The sequence below is a fragment of the Rhea americana genome, unplaced genomic scaffold, assembly GCF_003343005.1.
Source record: "Rhea americana isolate MKP2758 unplaced genomic scaffold, rheAme1 scaffold_61, whole genome shotgun sequence".
NCBI lineage: Eukaryota > Metazoa > Chordata > Aves > Rheiformes > Rheidae > Rhea > Rhea americana.
The window spans coordinates 340048-359591 of NW_028186768.1; the positions used below are offsets into that span (position 1 = coordinate 340048).

The 19544-nt window shown below is 45.5% G+C and overlaps 1 protein-coding gene across 4 annotated transcripts in view; it reads right to left on the reverse strand.

Annotated features, from left to right (window-relative positions):
* The window catches only part of COL27A1 (collagen type XXVII alpha 1 chain), a 165740-nt gene that overhangs the window by 134945 nt on the left and 11251 nt on the right, over positions 1-19544 (reverse strand). For all 4 annotated transcript variants that reach the window (XM_085320114.1, XM_085320117.1, XM_085320115.1 and 1 more), the window contains 3 exons: positions 19375-19445; positions 13090-14531; positions 3988-4041 (listed from right to left, as the gene is read on the reverse strand). In XM_085320114.1, coding sequence (XP_085176240.1) covers positions 3988-4041; positions 13090-14531; positions 19375-19445 — 1567 coding nt within the window. The remainder of the gene's footprint in view (positions 1-3987; positions 4042-13089; positions 14532-19374; positions 19446-19544) is intronic.

Here is a 19544-nt window from a genome sequence, read left to right on the forward strand (position 1 = left end):
CATGCCAGGCTTTGTGGCCTTACTCCAAATTCTGCCTCTGGTCTGCTGYGTGAACATGGGTAAAACACTTGTCTTCACCTCAGCTTCCTCACCAACGTATTARAGGGGGAGGCTGACTTCCAGCGGAACCCAGCCTCCTCCATTGCTGGAGCGCCTTGGGAGGTTTCTCACCCCTCTGCGAGTAAAGCTATCGGCCGGACTCCTGCTGCTTCTGCCAGGCGTTGGCTTGCTGCCTCCTTCGTGCATGGTGGACTGGTAACTAGGGTTTATATAGCACTGGCGCGGAAGGCGGCATTTAAACGCAAGCATCACAGCTCACGTACTTCTCTGCAAACGTTATTAAATCTYGGGTATGCCGCTGGCCTCACCAGACCGGTGAGGGCTGCGGGCAATCACAGTTTGTGATCAGCACAGACGTGCTGTAAGAGCCCCTCACGCAGACAGCCTTGWGAGCGAAGCTAATCGAGTCCTGGGTGAGGCTGGAGAAAGCTGCAGCGGTGCAGGAGTTATTGCTCKGCTGGGAGCGCTTTGCCGACGTTGCTCGCACAGCCCCGCGAGCAAAAACCCAGCCTCCGCCACCGCCTCCCCGCTAAACCTTCACGTTTGAAGAAAAGTAAAGGTCATCAGCAGAAAACCACTCTGCGCCGAAGCGCAGTACTCGTCACCTAAGCAGAACTGCTCTGCTCGGGTTGCTGYGCGCGCACAGCAGAATAGCTGTCCCAGGCCTGCCTGGCACTGCGCGCTCGCATCGCGCAAGCTTGAGTAACCCTCACGCTGCTAAAATAGCCATTCCCTTCAAGGGGCATCTCAGATCTTACACAGACACTTGCCAGCGCACAAAGTGCATTTCTCTGAGGAGAAGCAGCGTGGACAGATTTCTTCTTTATTCCTCAGATTCTTTAACGCAAACACAAAAGCTGAAAAACATCTAGCTGGATATAGCTAGAGAAAAAGCTTTCCTGTAAAGGACACATAACCAACGCAGTCGTTTCTACACATGCTTGCAGAGTATCTGAAAAAATGTCATTAGCCAAAATTTCCAGGGATCAGTGTTGCAACATTTTCACTGCTTTCCCTTGCAGTCCCTTATGGAGCAAAGAGAATATGAAACACTTGCTTTTATCTTTGCCTTCACATCTTCATCTGTCTCAGCAGGTTTCTGATGCTGAGAGATATGGTATGCAATTAATTCCATTGGCCTAAAATAAGCGTCAACTTTCAAAAATCAAGAAAACATCATTTTCACGAATACTGCCACTATCAAATTCACTTCTCTACACTGGACTGCATTTTAGTGCCGAGATGTGCCCTGAACCCAACTCTTCTCAAACAAAAACTGGCATTTGCTATTACAAACCAGGGGCATTTGCTTACATAGAAGAGCAACATCCAGACTGTGCAGGCAAGTTAAGTCTAGAGATGTTTATCTGCTGGAAACAAGGAGACAGAATCATGAGATCAGCCAGCTCTTATAAACTGTCACTGACCGCAGTCTCACCCTCAAAGCAAAGGCTGATCTGAGCTTTCATTTTACTCTTTCCAACATGGGGGGAGAACGGGAAGTACAACAGCAGCAACACAGAATTGAAGGAGCGGAAATACTGTGCTACATCAACAAGAGAGCCACTTCATGGACTTCACAGCTCCAGAAAGTCAAGAGTCAAATGCTATGGCTAGATTTTCAAGTGAGCCAAGTAATTGCATGCAAGTATTAATAATGTAGAAATTATGCAAGCTAGAACAAGGGCAATTATGTCTCCTGCTTTAGGTCACAAACTGCRCTGGTGACAAGGAGAAACCCTTTCCCTCCCCCAGCATCTAACATTGCATGCAAAGTTCACCTCCTCTCAGAAGGTCCAGGCTGGTGCTAGTGCAAGGACTGTGCAGCTGCTTTGTCTGAGGATCACGTTAAGCAGAGGTAGAACTTACCCCCACCATGTTGCTCACTTATCTTTACATGCAGCATGCAAAACAAAAGCAAAAGATAAAAAATTCCCCTAAGCCTGTCTTAGTTTCTGGCAGCTCTTCATCCTTGCAGTTAAATCCTTAAACCCCAAAGAGCCAYGAGAAAAAAATACTAAGAACATGTTGCAAAGTCAAAACAACATATGCACAGAGCAGTTTTGTCTCTAGGGCTCCAGGCCAGACATTTGCAAAGCAATCCTTTTGCCCCCTCCCAAAATTAGCACAGCCTCTTTGCAGAGGTCTGCGCCAAGCCAGGCTCAGCTGTGCTAACTGGGAATCTGGGCTGATTCTCAGCACCTCTGCTGGAGACTGAACTCAAAAATCCCTCATTGCTTATTGTCCTTCAGGGGATCTTGAATATAGGATGGAGCACGCCACAGCTAGGCAACAACACAGAGTTATGACATGGCTGCCACAATTTTTCTTTTTTTTTTTTCCCTAGCAAAACAAGTTTTGGTAGGTAGTGGAATTTGAATGTAGAGCTGAAACTTGGTCATTCACATGGCAGGCAGGAGATGCAGCAGGGATCTCCAGCCGTGGAGCCTAGATTGCATATCACAGGACTGCAGAAAGTTACACCAAACTCCTGCTGTGAATGAAATGAACTGCATGAAGAGCAAACTTCTAGCATTATTAGAGACTTCATAGGAATGGTAAGTTCCAGTCAATTTGCTCATGTAGTTGCTGCTCAGATACTTGAAGACATAATACAGAAGACATGAGATTTCTATGACCAGTTGTGCTGAKCTGCTGATGTTTCACTAAAGAAAACATCCAGAGATGGAATGCATTATCCTATCCATAAAATAGCATCCGGCTCAGGTGTATCTAATGCCGTATGCTGACAGCCCAAAGTAGTGTTTGAGTCTGTTGATATCCATACCCCTGCTGCAGTGGGTCCTGCAGACCTTTTTGGTTTTACTGGTACAGAAAGAGGATGCATTTATCTTTATCAGTTGCTGCAAGATCTCACAGGGTTGTAACAAATACACCTAGGAAACACCCAACTTTCTAAATCTTAGCTTTTTGGTTTTTCTTTAAAGACATTACATGGGGTTGAGTTTTTGCCAAGCATGTGTGAGCAGATCTCCCTCTGCTGCCAGTCCAGGATGCTGCCTGGATCACAGTTCCAAGTTTTCATTCCTTCCAGCCTCAGACACTTGCATCTTTTGCTCCACAACCCACAGCAGTTCAGTGCACAGGAGATGGGCTTCACGACCATACTGTGTGCAACAGCACCTTCTTACTATGAAAATGATGCCAAGAGTTAAATGTATCCAGATACAGGGTGCAGCCCTGATTTGAGAGACTGCTTCTGCAGCTGGGCCAGTGCAGAAAGCCTTTCTCATATAACATACCTAGCAGCAGCACTTAGTGCCAGCTATTTCCTCAGCATTGCACCCAATGCTCAAAAATCTCCATCAGAACTCAGCACAGAAGGAAGAAATTCAGGAATTTTTAAAGAACATTGTGAAGTTCAGGCATTTTTTGTAGAGCCTGAAAATGAGTCAGACAGCAGGTCTTTATTTGAGAAATGCAATAGTTCATCTTTGTGTGATGAGCCTATGGTCCCAAACCAAGGTCTCAGACCTCAGTCCCACTAGTGAAGGCACAGTGACAGTGAAAGACCTCAACGGAAACAATTCTGGGAAGCTGTAGTGACTGAAAAATAGAGAGGGGAAAACATCCAAAGCCAGTATCAGCTCTGTGTTTGCCAGAAATGGATTCCCGAGACAGAATGGTGAGAGAGACAGAGCTCATCCCACTGACAGGCTGAATGATTGATTCGGAAACATTCATCCCCAGCCTTTGCTGATACCAAACCTTAGCTTGGAGATGCTACAAATTACCCAAGTGTGGTCTCCTAAAACCCTTCAAAAGGGAACGAGAGAAAGGAGGAAGGCCAAACATCAACAGCTGGGCTTCAAGCAAGCAATACTCGGTGACGGCCCTAAGACCCCACAGCAGCAGCAGGACAGGTGGATGCAGGTAGAGATGGAGAGAAATTTTTAAACCACTTACTCGGGATCCTCTCTTGCCAGGTGGTCCTGGTAAGCCCGGCAGACCTGGTGGACCCTACAGAGGAAAATAAATAAATAAATAAATAAATAAATAAATAAACATTATTCACAGTTTTACAACAGGATGGCGTTCTCGCCAATGTTTCAGAGAAACCCATAATACAACTGCTTGAAGAAGACCTGGGAAGAAGGGTCAGTTGTAACAAAGGCCAGAATTTCCCTTCAGCTTACACTATCGCTGTAAAGGGATAAAAGCCACGCACAGTAACATTTGCAGCACCGTTTACTTCCATAGACCAGAGACGGAGCATTCACATCACCCTGCTGTGGACAACGTTCCCGTGAACGCAGCTGGGCTTCACACCTCCAGCTTCCTGGACCCGTGCTGTAACACAGCGGTAACAACCGTCTCGGCTTCAGATTTTCCTGCTACGTGCTAGCACGCAGCAGAAGTAACGTGTTAGCACCTTGGCGAGGGAGGAACTTTTTGAGTTGTAATATGTACCAGCTGAGGAAGCACGGTTCTYGGTAGTGCAGGTCCCTATACGAGTTGTAACATAATCACATCCCAGCACTTCATATTTTAAAGCAGCGTGTTATAAAACGTAATAAAATTGGTGTCAATGTTGGAAATTCTTAAGTATGCCTCTATGATATAGGGGAGGTCAACTCAGACACGTGAGAGAAGCAGGGCTTCTCGGAAGAGGGTGAGAACAAAGTGGAGATAGCAGGCGCCCAGCTGTGCGCTGATCTGAAACAGGTTAGGGAAAAATACTTAACCAATGAGGTTTGAACTCCTTTGAATTTATTCATTTATTTATTCAYTTTTTTCAACTGACTGGGAATTCAAATTTCCAGAGAGCCACTTGCAACTCCTAATAACTCCTTGAAACTTTTTTTTTTCCTCAAGCCAAACACGTCTGACAAGAATAACTGTTAATTAAAGCGTCTCCCAGAGGATTTATATTCTAGTAGCTTGTTACAAAAGATGGGTTTTCATTTCTYGCAAGGAAAGAGAGCAGCAGAGGAAGGATGCCTGGAAGGCAGCCCGAACCCTCCGACCGTGCGGCAGTCCGGGGAGCTCTTCCCCGGAGCAGCTCTCGCAGAGCGGGTGAGCCCTCTGCGAGGCCGAGGCATTGCCCGGCGGAGCTGCTTGGACACCGCAGAGCGTTACTGGCCCGGAGGAAGAGCTAAAAGTTCATCATCCCTAATGCAGTTTTCAGGAGTCRCCCGGTGCGTGATTTAGTAATTAAAAACCTTCTTGGAGATCCCTACCCTAAATCTCATCCCTGGGATAAGATTTCAAATGGAGAAAACCTGGCTGAACCATACAGATAGCAYTGGTGCATAAGCACTCCCTAATGTTACCAGCACTCCTATACAGCAGAKGAGCAAATTAATTGATATGAGAGAGACCTTTTTAAAGACATCCAGCCAAACCTTAGTAAAATAGGAAATAGTCAGGGGGAGAAGTGGCAACACTTAGGGTCATCCTCTCTGTGCTACTGATTTAACAGCACATCAAATGAATCAGAACATGCCTTTCTGAAATAATTTCTGTTTATAGTAAAGATGACAAGAAAATGATTGTATTTTTAAACCTAGTAGATCCAGAATACATGCTCTTATTAAAAACAAATCCCTTTGCTCTTTTAGGTGGGAAGATAGCTATCAAATCATGAATTCAATGTAACTGATGCAGTGATGGTTAATGGAGTTAATCAAAGATGAATTCAAATCCTTAATCTCTTTTCCATKAAAAGCCATCTCTATTTACCCCCAAAAGAAGCAGCAAAAGGGAAGATGCAACCGTCTCTTCAGAAGAGCATTCCTGGCGTACCAGACTTGAGGTGACCTTTTCCACCTTCCTGCTAACAGCAGCTGCAATTGCACTTGGCCACTTGAGTACAAAYGTTCTCCAAAAATGTGGGCTGTTAAGAATAAACTGAAGCTAACATAAAAATAAGGAGAGAGTTAATTCCTGCACTGGAGTGGGGATATGGAGCTAGGGGAAGGCATTTGGCTGGRAGAGCACAGAAACAGCAGTATACAACTCAGGCGCTCCTGTCACTTGGCTTYGGTCTAATCTGTGATGTGACCTTTCCTTCAACCTTTTCTTCCTCTCCTGAAGGGGAACAGGTACAAGATGGCTATGGGATGAGCGGCTCCTCCATGGAGCCATGCATAGGGCAAGAGTRTGACTGCAGAGAAGCCGGAGGGAATTCAAGACGGAAGACTACTCTYGCGATACTGCAGTAACTGGGTGAACACGGGCAATAGGCATGAAACAGGATGCACTRGAAGGCCACAGTCTGGCTTCCTGCWTGGTYGCTTGGTCGCGTGCTTGGACTGGATGAGCATCGTGCTGTTCTAGTGACTCACTTCTCATGCCTGTATGCCTACAGATCATCCAGCTCAGTTTTCAAAGAGGCGGCCCRCATCAGACAGCTGGTTTTGACTGGACAGAGCAATACTGACATATCCACTACRAGAAAAGTACATCTGCAGAGGCAGCCAGAGAAAACCAAGGCTGGATCAGGGCCCAACTACTTAAGGATGATGAGCACAGTCACACTTAAAACGTAAGGCTCCAAGGCATGGAGAAGAGATGCTTCCCAACAGAACAACCACTCAGTAAGTCTCCAGAACCCACCTGCAGGTAATGCCCAGGCAGTCCCTATGCTCAGAGATGCATCCATCTGCACCTCTCATGGAGGGATGTAGGGAAGAGTTAAATTAATCAAATAGAGCCTGTGTGGACCTTTCCACTGTAACCTTTAGAGCATYCCTGGAGAAGTCCACTGTGAGTAGTGGGAAGAGCTCACAGAGACAGGAGGGTTTCCTCTTCCTGGCAGCTGGAGGAAGAAAACGCTGCTTGCTCCTACCCTCCCACCGCATGGATGCCTGGAGAGCTCTGCAAAGCTCACAGCTGACTGCAGCAAACCACCATTCCCATTTCAATTCTTCAGTCACTCACTTCTTGCCTACTCCTTTCTGCAAAMTGATGGAGGAGAACGCACACCCTGTTATCACACGAAGCAAAATCAGAGATCAAGGAGAAACGTGGCAAAAGAACAACTCTCTTTTCTCAGGCCAAACAGCAAAACYGTTAACCAGCCTGAACAGTTCTGTGAAAAAAACAATGGCAGCCACATGAAAGTTTAACCCTTCTCAGTTTCCCACGGTAGCATTAGCAATGATGACTGATCCCACCAAATGATTATAGGATTTATTCTAAGCTGCTGCTGGGAAACTTTCTGGCGCAAAGGGGACCTTTTTTTCTAGCTTCTTGAGCTTCAAGTTGCAAATAGAGAATTAAACTAGGTTTTCTGAAAGGGAAATACATTGGACCCTGAGGACAAGAGAAATCTCTCCATTTCCTCTTGCTGCTGAGATTAGCTTGTTTATGCCTCTCCCACACCTCTACACTCCTCACACTGCTTCCTCTGCCTGTAGCGATACCGCTGGGAGCTAAGGTGGCTTCAGATCTCAAATCCTGGGCAAGGCTGAGCCTGTCCAGGAAGGACTTCAAGGAAAACATCACTGGCACAGGGATTGGTGCTGGTGATTTGGGAAATGACTCTCTTCCTTTTGAATCATTAGTAAATCAAGTTTCTGGGAGAGCTAAGCAGTGCTGCAATCCTTTTCCCCGGGGCAAGTGGTCAGCCTAGTAGCAAATAAGCTAACGATTACCAGAGCATCATGTTCCAGTGCAACTCCACAAATAGACTAACACATCGGTATTTTAGGATACAGAGAAGAGGTGACCGCAAAGGACAAATCAACCTCTGCTTACCTCTAATACCAGCAACACCAAGGATGGTTGCCCTTGCTAGGCACTTCTCAGAGAGGCAGAGAGGAACTGAATGGAAACCTTGCATGAACCACTGCCTAAAACAGATCTCGAGGTTTGGGAAAAAATCCAGCACTTGGGTACTCTCTCCTCCATTGCAGATTTAAATTTGGACACACCATGCCTTTAAGCATGCTAAGGAGAAAAAGCCCTCAAAATTGTGATAGAAACCAGGAGGTTGGTGAAAAGCCAGATTCATATCTCTGCAATACACATATTAATTCTGGGTCTGTACAACACCTATCACAGTAAAGACCTTGTCAGAACTGGGTTTCTAATACTGTGACAATAAAGCAAATAGTAAAATGTTAGTATTCCTGCTTGATGAAAACAGCTTTTCTAGAGAGACGTTTCAGGAACAGTCTCTGCATGAGACGCTTCAGGCTCAGACACGCTCAGACCACGGAAGGAAGTCTGAAGGAGTGTAAAGAAATAAAGGGATCCCATATTACATCACTCTCTATTTTTATAGATTTGTCAAGTATATGTATTTATACAAATACATCCCTACATTAGTCCCARCATCTTTATCCCACTGACACTTGCAACTACTGCTCCTCAAAATAAACCTCATTTTATGCAAACAGAGCTCTGTGATGATTAATCATTTGCCTATGACAAAATTTCCCTTTGAGGAGAGTACTGATTAAATTAGCAAAAATTTATGACCCAACTGTGTGAGTGAAGCGAAAACTYTTCCCATGTATTATACAAAGTGTGCAATTTTTTTTTAAATATGACTCATTCATTAAAAGACATTCAAACACATTGTGTGTTCCTGAATTTATCATATGCTGTCAGCCTGCGTAGCCTTTTCTGGTACAAGGAGGACTGGAAATAGGCGCTTYGTATTTTATCAGTGTTCCCAGCCACCTCTTTTCTCCCCTGCCCACTGTCTAAATTGGCAAGATTTGCTCCTTTATGAAAAGGAGCTGGGCTCCAAGACAAACTGCTCGTTCAGAAGATGGCAGCTGGAGCAGTCTAGACTGCAAACACGCTCCGAAACACATCTGCCTTTAGAACAACGCTGCGTGCCAGAGTAACGCCGCACCTCTGTCTGGGATGCCGCCACCAGGGTTCGAACCCGGGGCTCCTGGCTGCGCAGCGCGCTCCGCAGATGGAAACTTGGGCGGCCGACCGCGCTCCTGCCCGGTGACTCTTCCGACTCGGATGCCCGGGGAGGCGCCTGCGACATGCTTCCTCCTCCCTCCCYGCACCTCTGGCCTTACTCGGGGCTCCCACTGCCTCTCAGCTCAGGCGGCCCCACTCTGCTCCTCCGTATGTTTCAGCATCACGTAGGATCTTCTCGCTCTGAAATAACCCTCTAACGTTTATCAGCAATTGGGGCTTTTTGCTAGTGGTGGATAGAAACACGCAGAATTACAGCCTTATTGCATAGCAGTAGAAAGGCCCATTTGGTACAAACTGCGTATAGTGCAGGGGAGAGGGCTGCAGCCCTCCAAACTCCCCCCAGCAAATCCACCGCTGCTACAAACAAAATCCCAGGGAGCGAGAGACACGCCATCCGCCAGAGAATCCAAAACATCTATCGCATCGTGGCCTCGCAAGGGCTCGAGGGCTTGACACGCTGTCAACAGAACATTGTTTTTCTTTTGTGGCTCTCCAAGTGGCCATGCGCTGGGTTCACGTCGTCCTGCAAGCTAAGCAGAGACCTGCCTGGCCCCGCGCAGGGGGGGGAGATCTCGCGCTAGGCTCTGCCGAGGTGCTGCGGGAAGCCGTGGGGATGATTCAGAGGAAAGCGTGCCAGCTGCTGAGTCAGTGCTGCGTTCCTGACTTAGCATGATGTTTGGCTGCATTTTTTTTTTGCTATTTTCCCCATTTCCAGAAGAGATTTAGAGCTGAGATCCCAAATGCTTGTGGTTATTAACGGTTCTCAAGCAATTTTTCTTTTTTAAGAGCACATTCTCCTCCCTCTTTTAGCTGCCCAGGAAACCCAACATTCCTAAAGAATTAATGTTCTGCCATTAATTGCATGTGGGACGGTGTCTTCATTTCCTGTCGTACTGCAACACGGTGGTCTTTTAGGACAGCTGCCCAGATTAAACCACAGAGGATGCTGTCTTTTATTGCTAGGTGAAGATATATTTTTTAGCCCACTGCTTATATTCCTCTAACCCCAGCTGTGGAGAAGGGGCCCTGTGCACTACTAAGATTATACTACATTTTTGCACTATTCAAAAAGTCAGAATTGAGCAGACCACGCAGTGCCCGATTAATCCAGCCTCACACCCCAGCTGTTGTTCAGACCCCAGCTGTCATTCAGACCCTGATTTAGGCACCATCAGGATTCTTCTTTCTACCTGGAAAGCCTGTGGAGCATCTGAGGCTGTAAAGGCTGTGTCCTGAGCCTGTGTGCAAGGGAGGAAGAGAGAGAAAACCAGTATGCCAGCCTCCACCTGCGCTCCACCACCCACCAGGTCACGGCTACCCTCTGCTCTCAGGGTGACACTGCACCTAAGCAAGGCTGGGAGACAGAACCAGCTCTGAACCTACCCAGCCTCGGGCCATGACGGACTGAGAGAAGGTGGGTGACTACCTCAGGCCACCTTCCCAGCATACAAAAATGWCAACGTCGGGTTTTCCTGGTCCCCTTCTGCTGCTCCCCACCTTACCTATCTGCTGCCTCATCCTCCCCTGGAGGACAGCCTGGCAARCATTAGCCCTACCAGGGCAGTGCTTGTCTTCTCCTTTTACCATCCTTTAGTGTTGGGAGGAGGAAAGTGCCTAGAAGCCAAACTGTCCTTGCAGAGCCCCAGACCACTCCTCTGGGCTGAGGACAGGCAGGAAGCAGCCAGCTGCCAGTCTACCTGTGCACATTGATCATTTCCAAGGTTGCCCAAATCCTGGCTGAAAAGGCAGAAGGCAGTCTTCCACCCACCTTGCCCTGCCCAAAGCGACAGTCGTCTTGAAGAGACTTTGTATCAGACAACACAAGCGGGCAAACTAACTCACTGTCTTCTTCCACCCTTGAGCCAGACTTTGCATATCCTGATGCCAGTTCCCAGCCCATAACCTGCTCAATCCAGGGAAAGCGGCGGGCTGAGATATCGCACGCCAGACCAGGAAGGGCTGTACTGACCTCATCAGAAATGTCTGCCCAGTAACACGAGGATAGTGCCAGGTAATTACTCAACCACGAAGCATTTATCAGCACTTGTTCTGAAATGCGCTCGTCTGGCCATGCAAACGCTACATTAATTTCTCAACATGTCATCTCGATTCCGCTCCTTTCTCCTCTTTCTCTTCCCACGTCAGAGATATTCAACGAAGTATTGTACAGAGATCTCCGAGTGAGTCACAGGAGCGATCAAACACCGCACAGCGGCCAGCTCCAGCGGAGCCGTACCCCTTCCCTCCCTAATGCCGACTTTGTTTCCAGCAGTCAAAGAGGGTAAGGCCAGACAGAGACTCGAGATGTTCTCCCTTCCCTTGATTCAGGACTCTAGCTGTTCTCAGACCAGATGGAAAAATCCTGCCATCTCTTCTCTCGGCTCTCCGTGGCCTGAATCAGTTTGTTTGCTATGATTCACAAGCTGAGAGGGATTTTCCACTCCAATTTAATAATAAGCTCTTTAAATTGCAGGRGGAAGTGGGGACTTGGAGCTCCGTCACCTTCATACTTTTAGGGCAAGATGGTGGAAAAGTCCAGGATTTCACTGGGCTCAGAACAGGCCACACATTTACCAGTTACAGGTAAGTAATATTTTTAAGAGAAAGGTTTCACAATTGTCTGAATTCCTGCTCTTGGAAATATGCCTGAAATGACTCTCCACAAAACACTGCTCAAAAACAGAGAGCTTAGATAAAACTGCTGAAGCTCACTCTGTCTACTCAGAGACTTTGCAGAACTGTTTCAAGTGCAAACACTAGACCACGGATGTACATCTACACCCGTGAAGTCAGAGGAGCCAAAGGAGCCAAAGAGGCAGGAGCCCCGAGCTGCCTGGCCACACAGCATCCCAGAGCCTGGGGCAGCACCCTTTGCAACCGGGCAGTGATGGAAACCTTAGGAAAAAAGAAACAACAACAACAAAAAAACAGGCCCCTCAGTAACTTTCTATACAAACTAAAMGGTGAAAAATCAACACCTCACTTCGGGATGTGAAAGGCATGAAAAGCAGAGCTTAAAGGTAAGCGCACTTTGAATGCCTGCAAAACATGACCCTCTCGGTTTAGGTGTTACTGCAACAATGAGCAGCACATCTGCAGGCTGGAGCGCCGTTGATTGTGTTCCTTAAGCTAGTCTCATTTTTTCCATTGTAAATCCGTCTTTCACTATTTTAAGAAGTCAGCTGTAAAAATTTGCTCTAGGCTGGAACTTGGCAACCAAAGACTCTGTCTGGGAGAAACTTATTTTACATGCACAACCCCTCTCTTACATATACAATACAGCGAAAGGCTTGGGTTGGAACAGCAAATCCTCCTGAAAGTTGGCCAGTTTAGAGATCCTGTTTGCATACTTGATTTAAAAAAAAACAGTTAGCAGATAATTAGTGTGGCCTGACTGCTTTTAGCATTACAAAATGTATGTATATTCTCTGATGGCCAAGATATACACCCGGAAAGTGGTTATTGTGTGTGGAATGCAGTAGTTAAATTTATAAAGGAAACTCTTTGCACATTTTAAGTAAGTGTGGGCTGTGAAAAATAAAAAGTTAAATTACACCATAAAAATGGAAGAGAGTTTGTTTAAAAAATCATGAAGCAATCTCTGTACTTGCATTTGCCAAAACAGGACACTTTTCTGGAAATATGAATTTTAAGTACAAAGCAAGTTAACAACCAAGGTTAAGAAAAAATTATTTTGTGGTGCATTTTGAGGTACCTATGTGGGATTTTTTTTCTCCTTTTTTGAAAAGTACCTTGCAAATCTGTCCCTTTGATCCTGCAGTAAAAGCAAGGGTGTGGAACAGAGTCCCAACCTGGTCATCCAAATTTTAACCACCAAAAGATCCCAGCCCCCAGTATGAGTTTTTTTTTTTTTTTTTTTTAACTACATTGACCAACAACGTTAATCACAAACTTTTAAGGGGTACCCACCATCACAGAGCAGTACAATGTACACTGGGATATACACTAAAATTGTGATTTTTCAGAAAAGTAAGTGTTTGTCTTCATTCTAAGGTGCTGAACTCCACTAAACATTATAGAAATCCTTGCGGGTTATGTTTTGCCAACCAGTCAGCTGGATTTCAAAAGCAATAGCTATCATTATAAGTCTGAACTTACCTGAGCTCCTCTCTCTCCTTTTGTTCCTTGATATCCCAGTAAAAATGGAAATGGAGTGGGCCCAAGGGGGTCAAAGATTTGATATCCATCAGTTGCAGCKGGGGTTGTGAGGTTGAAGGCCTGTGCTCTGGCTCTGGTGGTGGGATGAGCAGACCCCAGAGGCAGTCTGGAGTACATCAGAGGGACATCGCTAGGATTCGCTTTCTTGGCAGGGGGCGGCACATGCTTCTTTGGAAGGGGCCCACTGCTTGGGTTCTGTGGGGTTTGCTTTAGGGTTACAAAGTGGACATTGCTGGTTGTGTTGTCAGTCGTCCTTCTCAGTGGCTTTACAGTACTGGGTGTTTCAGAGGGCTCAATGGCTAGTTTTTGGTCGATCTTGTTTTTGGTCTCTTGCTTGGATTCCTTCCTGCTCGTTATGGCAGGGCTCTGGCTTGTAGGTAGGGTCTTTTTGGAAGTGGGAAGGGGAGTTTTCTCCACGCGCGTGCTGGGAGTCGGCTGAGATACCCTGAGGGTTGCCGTCACCACCCGAGCGAGCGAAGGGGTGGGCGGCTGCGTTTCAGTATTTGATGAAACAGGAGATGGTGCCACCGTGACCTTTGTGGCTTTGTTTGTCAGTCTTGGCAGTGGCGACGTGGATAAGACTGATGGGATGGTTGTTGCACCTGAACTCCGACTCTTTAGAGGTGTGGTGACCCTGCCGAGCTCCAAGGATGGGGTCACAGTAGTCAGGTTTTTCAGACCCTGAAGTGAGGACTCCATGTGCTGTGGGGTACTTGGGGAGACACTGGGATCCCTTGGCAGGAGTGGGATGAGGGGTGGCAAGTGTGGCCGGTAGGTATCTGCTTGCCTGCACTGTTTTTTCAGGTATTTACAGTAATGATGAGCTGCCTTGGCGGAAGGATAAATATCAAACTGGCAGATGGCTCCTTCGAACTGCACGGAGTGCTGGTTCATCTTCCCAAAGAGGAAAGATCCATGTGGATCCAATGCCTCGTTCTTTTTAAAATGCAAATCCGCATGTACTCTGTGCTTCCCACAAGAAGTAAATAAAGTGACTGTCTGGCCTCGGATATTGATGGCCATATTGTGCCACTGGCCATCATGGACATTGTAATCAAAATATACAGAGCGCTTGTGGCCCACATACACAATAATCTTCCCAGGCACAAACTGGACCCCCAGCTGTAGTTTCTTCTTTTTACTCTTGATAGCAAAGAGAAAAGCATTGTTGATACGGTGGGAACACAAGCTCAGCACCAGGACCAGGTCAGTGCTGGAGCCTCTGGGGAAGATGGTACTGACTGGCGCTTCAATACGCGCTCGCTGAGTGAAGATGACTCCCGATTTGAAAGGAATGACCCCCTGAGGAACTGCACGTGACAAGGACCATCCACTTGATGGCTTCTTCCCTGCCAGGCCCAGTCTTTGAAGAACATCCACATCTAAAAAGGAAGAACAGAGAAAACGTGGGTTGTTAGGTGACCTAGGAAGAGGATCCCCATAACATGGACACGAGGTCAAGCCAGCCAGTAGAAAAGGGAGACAAGTAACAGGAAAGCCCAGTCATCCTCTGACACAAATGTGTTCAAATAATCAGGATACAGAGCACTCAGCTTTTTCTCCTGCACTTGGTGTCAGGAGCAAGTGCACACTCAACTCAGTAATCAGCAGTTCCCAAAGAGCATCAGTTCCATGGTACATCTGGCTCTCTGTCCTGTCTCACCAGGGACTAGCTCCAGATGTTCTGGAGGAAGCAGTCCTCACCACAAGGAAGTTTCCCACTGAGCATCAATACTCCATTTCTCTGGGATTTAATACTGAGTACTGACCACACAGCTGGAGAGGAATTTTGAACAACAGACTGAGCTGGGATTGCAAAATTTTATATCCCCAGAAGGCAAGGAACAGAACCTTCAAAGGCAGCAAAAGCCTGATATCTGCCTCTTTCCAGATTAGTAGGCAACAGCTTTTGATCTTTGAGGTTCTGAAGAGTTTATGGAAGTGAAGGTGCCTCCCAGCAMCTTCATGAAAAAATTGCACCTAGATTTCACCAAACTGCTTAAGGTTCTCAATAGCAGCATTTTTCCCCACCAGATCATCTTACAGCTTTAAATTAGTTTCCTAAGAAGGAGGAACCAGACCTGGTTTGTGAAGAGCTGAGAGTTTAATTAYGGCTGTCACTGAGTGGTAGAACTAGGGCTTACCTCTAGCCTCAATGACCTAAGAGTTGGGTGCCTTGTTTAAGAGAAGATGGGAAGCTGTCTGGAGGCACCTATCCTTCTCCTCAACTCCTGGAAAAGCCTGCAATGGACAGGTGAGCCAAGCCCTCTGGTTTCTAGCCCCACAGTCTGACAGGAGGCACAAACAACTCAAGTCCAAAGCAGATTCACAGGCAACAGCAACACAAACTGGAGCCAGCTGGCTGCAGCTTCAGTTGAACTACTTAACTGGGGAGGACACTCAGGCCTATGTGAGAAGAGTTAAGAAGGTGAACATGTCCAGATCTGAAGGGGCTCACATGCCCCAAAGCTGGTTTGCTTATTACAGCTCTAATATATGGTCTAAGAAAAGATGTTAAACACATAGTAAAGACRGTTAAAGGTAAGACTATAATGATTGCCATGATACTACCACTGTTGAAAATGAGTGAGAAGAATAGTATTTCCTTCCCTCTTCCCTGTCCAAATGCAATCCCCATTATTCAATGGCCAGCTAACCCTCCTGTTTAACTGCTTGCTGGAGAAGCCAGGCTGGGCAGGCTGTTTGCCTTGGCTATTTAATCCARATGCTGATCTAGCAAGGTAAGAATTCAACAATCAGAAATGCAGCAGTGCCAATCATGGCTGCATATCAGCTAATATCAAGGGATTGCAGCTTTCCTAGATTAAAAGAAGCTTGTTCAGACAAAAAAAAATCTGCTTTTCTAAAGGTATCTTGGAATTTAGCCTCCTTCACCCTTAAATATTCAGCACARTTCCCAATAGTTGGAGAACTGGCACTCAAAAGGGTTCCTCAATGTTGGCTGGAAGGGCTGTAGACTCAAGCCAGTGTGAGGCCTGTATGTCTCTGGCCAGGAAGGGGAGAGAATAGAGAGGAAAGCTCTGTTCCTTGACTTTGGCAAAAATCTTGGCCATTTTTGTATGCAAGAACAAGTCAACCAATATTTACTTTGTCTGAGACCAGCTTTATTTCCACCTCCCCTTTTTAAGGTAGTTTTGCTCATTTTCTAGCAGAGACTACCCTGAAGAAGATGTGTCAGACATGAAAGGGGATGGAAATTTTCYCACTCTATGTAGAGTGTGTGTAAGCCTTAATAATGGTACTTTTCTCATACTAAGAAATCTTGGTCTCCCACCATCTTTATGCTGTACTGCCTAAAGGGAATGTCCATCAGCTTAGCAAATATAGAGCCTTCCCCTCTATGYGTTGAATGGAGGAAGCACAGCAGTGTCTCCAGACTGGGTCATTTCCAGAGCCCATGAAATAGTAAAGGCCAAAGACAGTCTCTAGTGAAGTCAAGTGGGACCTTTGCCACAGACTTCAAAGGCATCAGGATTTAGCCCTAAGGAAATAAGTTTACTGCTTAAACTAGGAGCTCGGCTCCAGCTTCCAGTTTCTAGATGTATTTTTAGGTTCTCTCCCAGAGACAGACTATGGAGTGGCTCTACAAGGCAGAGATACTTTRCACTCCAGAAGCTTATTCATTTGGTAGCTGCTCTGCAAAGAMATAAGGATGTTTCCCTGCTCAGAGGATGCTGCTGCTATTTGAAATACCAATCCAACTACCTYGTTAGTAACTGCACCAGACAGTGCTCAAGAAGGAGGAGAAAAACACAACCCAGCGTCTCTCTCCTTCAAAACCCACTAAGATAGAGCCAAATTCTAGATGCTTACGCAGAACCTGATTAAAACAAACCTCAATGCAGGACATGTATGTGGATTTTCCAACAACAGGTCCAGGCACACAGCTCTCGACTCCTGTACACCCAGCCTGTCTGCCTCTCCATCCCATGCCAACTGCACCAAGCTGGTGGGGCATATCCTCAAGATGATGAGATGTCATTGACTAACGTAAAATGCAAGATAATTTTAGCTTCTTTAAACAGTTCCAAGTTTAGCACAGCCTTTTTTTCCCCTTCAAATTTTTTCCTCTGTAGATTTTTCCATCAAAACACATTATTTAAAAAATCCATTCACTTAGAGCTGCCTCATCCCAGGTGCCTTGATGCTAGTTATAGCACTCCTGTAGCAATGTTCGAGCGACCAGGAAAAACTTTTCTAACAGAATATGAAGTGAGATACACAAGAGATTCCTGAACAATTATGTGATCATGTCTGAAAGAGGAGATAAAATTTTATCACCGTTTTCTTCCTCCTTCTTACTCTTCCTCCCTTCCCCCACACCAAAAGCTTTACAAAAAATAATAGTAAAAAGGCACGAGACAAATGCTTCTCTGCTTCTTGAGATCTGATGCTCACAATCAAAATTAGGTTGAATAAACGTTACATTTCCAAAATTTACTATCCAGATCCTTAGTCAGTGCACATCAGATGAACTCACTAATCCATGATATTCTGGATTTGTAACACTTACAGGAAAGTAACCTTCTGCATTTCCTGGCTTTGCAGCGTGCAGGAAGACCCCTAAGCCTTACAGCAATAACTGTGGTGTTTTCAAAAGCCAAATGCATTGGCCTAATTTCATCCTCACTCAGATCTATGAACAAGCTGTATTTGCTTTTGTAAATCTCATATTTAAAAATCTTGAGTGATAATACAGTCTCAAGTCACCAGTGTTTACTTACAGCTCTGGCTTTCTCAGAAGTTTTTGATGCAAGTACCCTAAAGAAGAGCCTGTCTCCGACCGAGGAAACAAAGCAGGATTTTTAAATTCCTTTATCACAGAGAAAGTACACAAAGTGGGGAGATAGCTACCACTCTAAGGTAATGCATTATGAGTAAAGCAAAAGTTTCTTTTATGCTGATTGTAACAACCAAGAAAGATGCCAACATCCCGTAATTATCCTCGGATTAAAATGATGGATAAAGATGATTCTAAACAGGACATTAAAATCTRCTTGAAAAAGATGCCAAAACACAGTATTTGTTCTGCCTCTTTATGAGCTGACATAAAACTTGCTCTGAAAACTGCTTGACTAAGTAATTCAGCCAGATGTTCACCTCTTTTGCATTGAAGCAGAATTTGGAAAATATTACACTTTTCAAAATTGCTGATGGCAGGGATGTATTTTCTTTTTTCTGTAAAAACGGCTCCATGGGCTGGCTCACAGCTGAGCATTCACCAACTTTCTATTTTTCCTTCATGTTTTGGAGACTAAGAGGAGAGACCTGGAGCCTGCTAGTCCGCTAACTGTTGCCTACTGATTATAGAGGAAGCTCCAGCATGTACCCTGAGTAAACCATCCATGTGGAAGAGGTGTTGCTATTTTAAGATGAGATGGCTCCCTGACAAACAGATGTTGCAGGGATGCTCAGCTCCCACTATCAACTGTAAAGACAAATTTCTTTCAACTTTGTTGGCTCTGAAGCTTGCTGACTCCTCATGTCASTGATTATTATACCCCAATCTTTTATCCTGTGCCCACAGCAGCACTGGGAGGGGATGCTCAGAGTGGAGCATAAAGACATGGTGAGAATATACAAACACTTCCTATGGAATATACCCCCGCATCATATGAGGTACTTGAGCCAGACCTGGTATTTCTGTTATTAAGAAGCCCTCTGGGAGTTTTTTTTTTTGTTTGTTTTTTTTTTTTTTTTTTAAACTCATCTTTTACTTTTAGGACTTACTTTAGTTCTATATGTGCAACATCCTACGTGCCTGTACTGGGTCGCACAGGCACAACTAGGTTGCATTCAAGTCAAGGAAATACCCATCTGCCAGAGACATTTAATTCCTTAATGCCCTGGCCTGAAGGGGCACTTTCTAAAAGCAGTTAAGTGCCAGAAAATGCAGGTAGATGCCAGCAACATTTTCAGATACACCTAAGTGCTTCATTCCCACCAGGCAGACAAGCACTTCTAAAAATCCTGAGGGGACACAATCACCTGTAAAAATCTGGTTCTTTTGCCAGCTGTTAGCTGCACCATCTATATAATCAGTACTGCAATGATCAGTAGTAAAAGCATTTAATTCTACGTATTTGGCTCTGACATTGATTAGATGATGATCCTAAACTTACACAAAAGCCTTCAGCTTTTACTTTGATTGAACGGAAAAGAAAAAAGGAAGAAAAAGGTGAGCAAGCAACAAGTATAATTTACCTTCAGAATTTCCCTGTGCGAATCCCAGGAACCAGGTAAAACATAAAACAGTCCAGAGAAAGCAGAGTCCCCTAAAAATTGAAAGAGAAGAAAAAAATGAGTTTCTGTAACATTGCTAACAAAATCTAGCACCGTTAAGGGCCTTCTCCTTGATCACAAGTCCAGGGAAG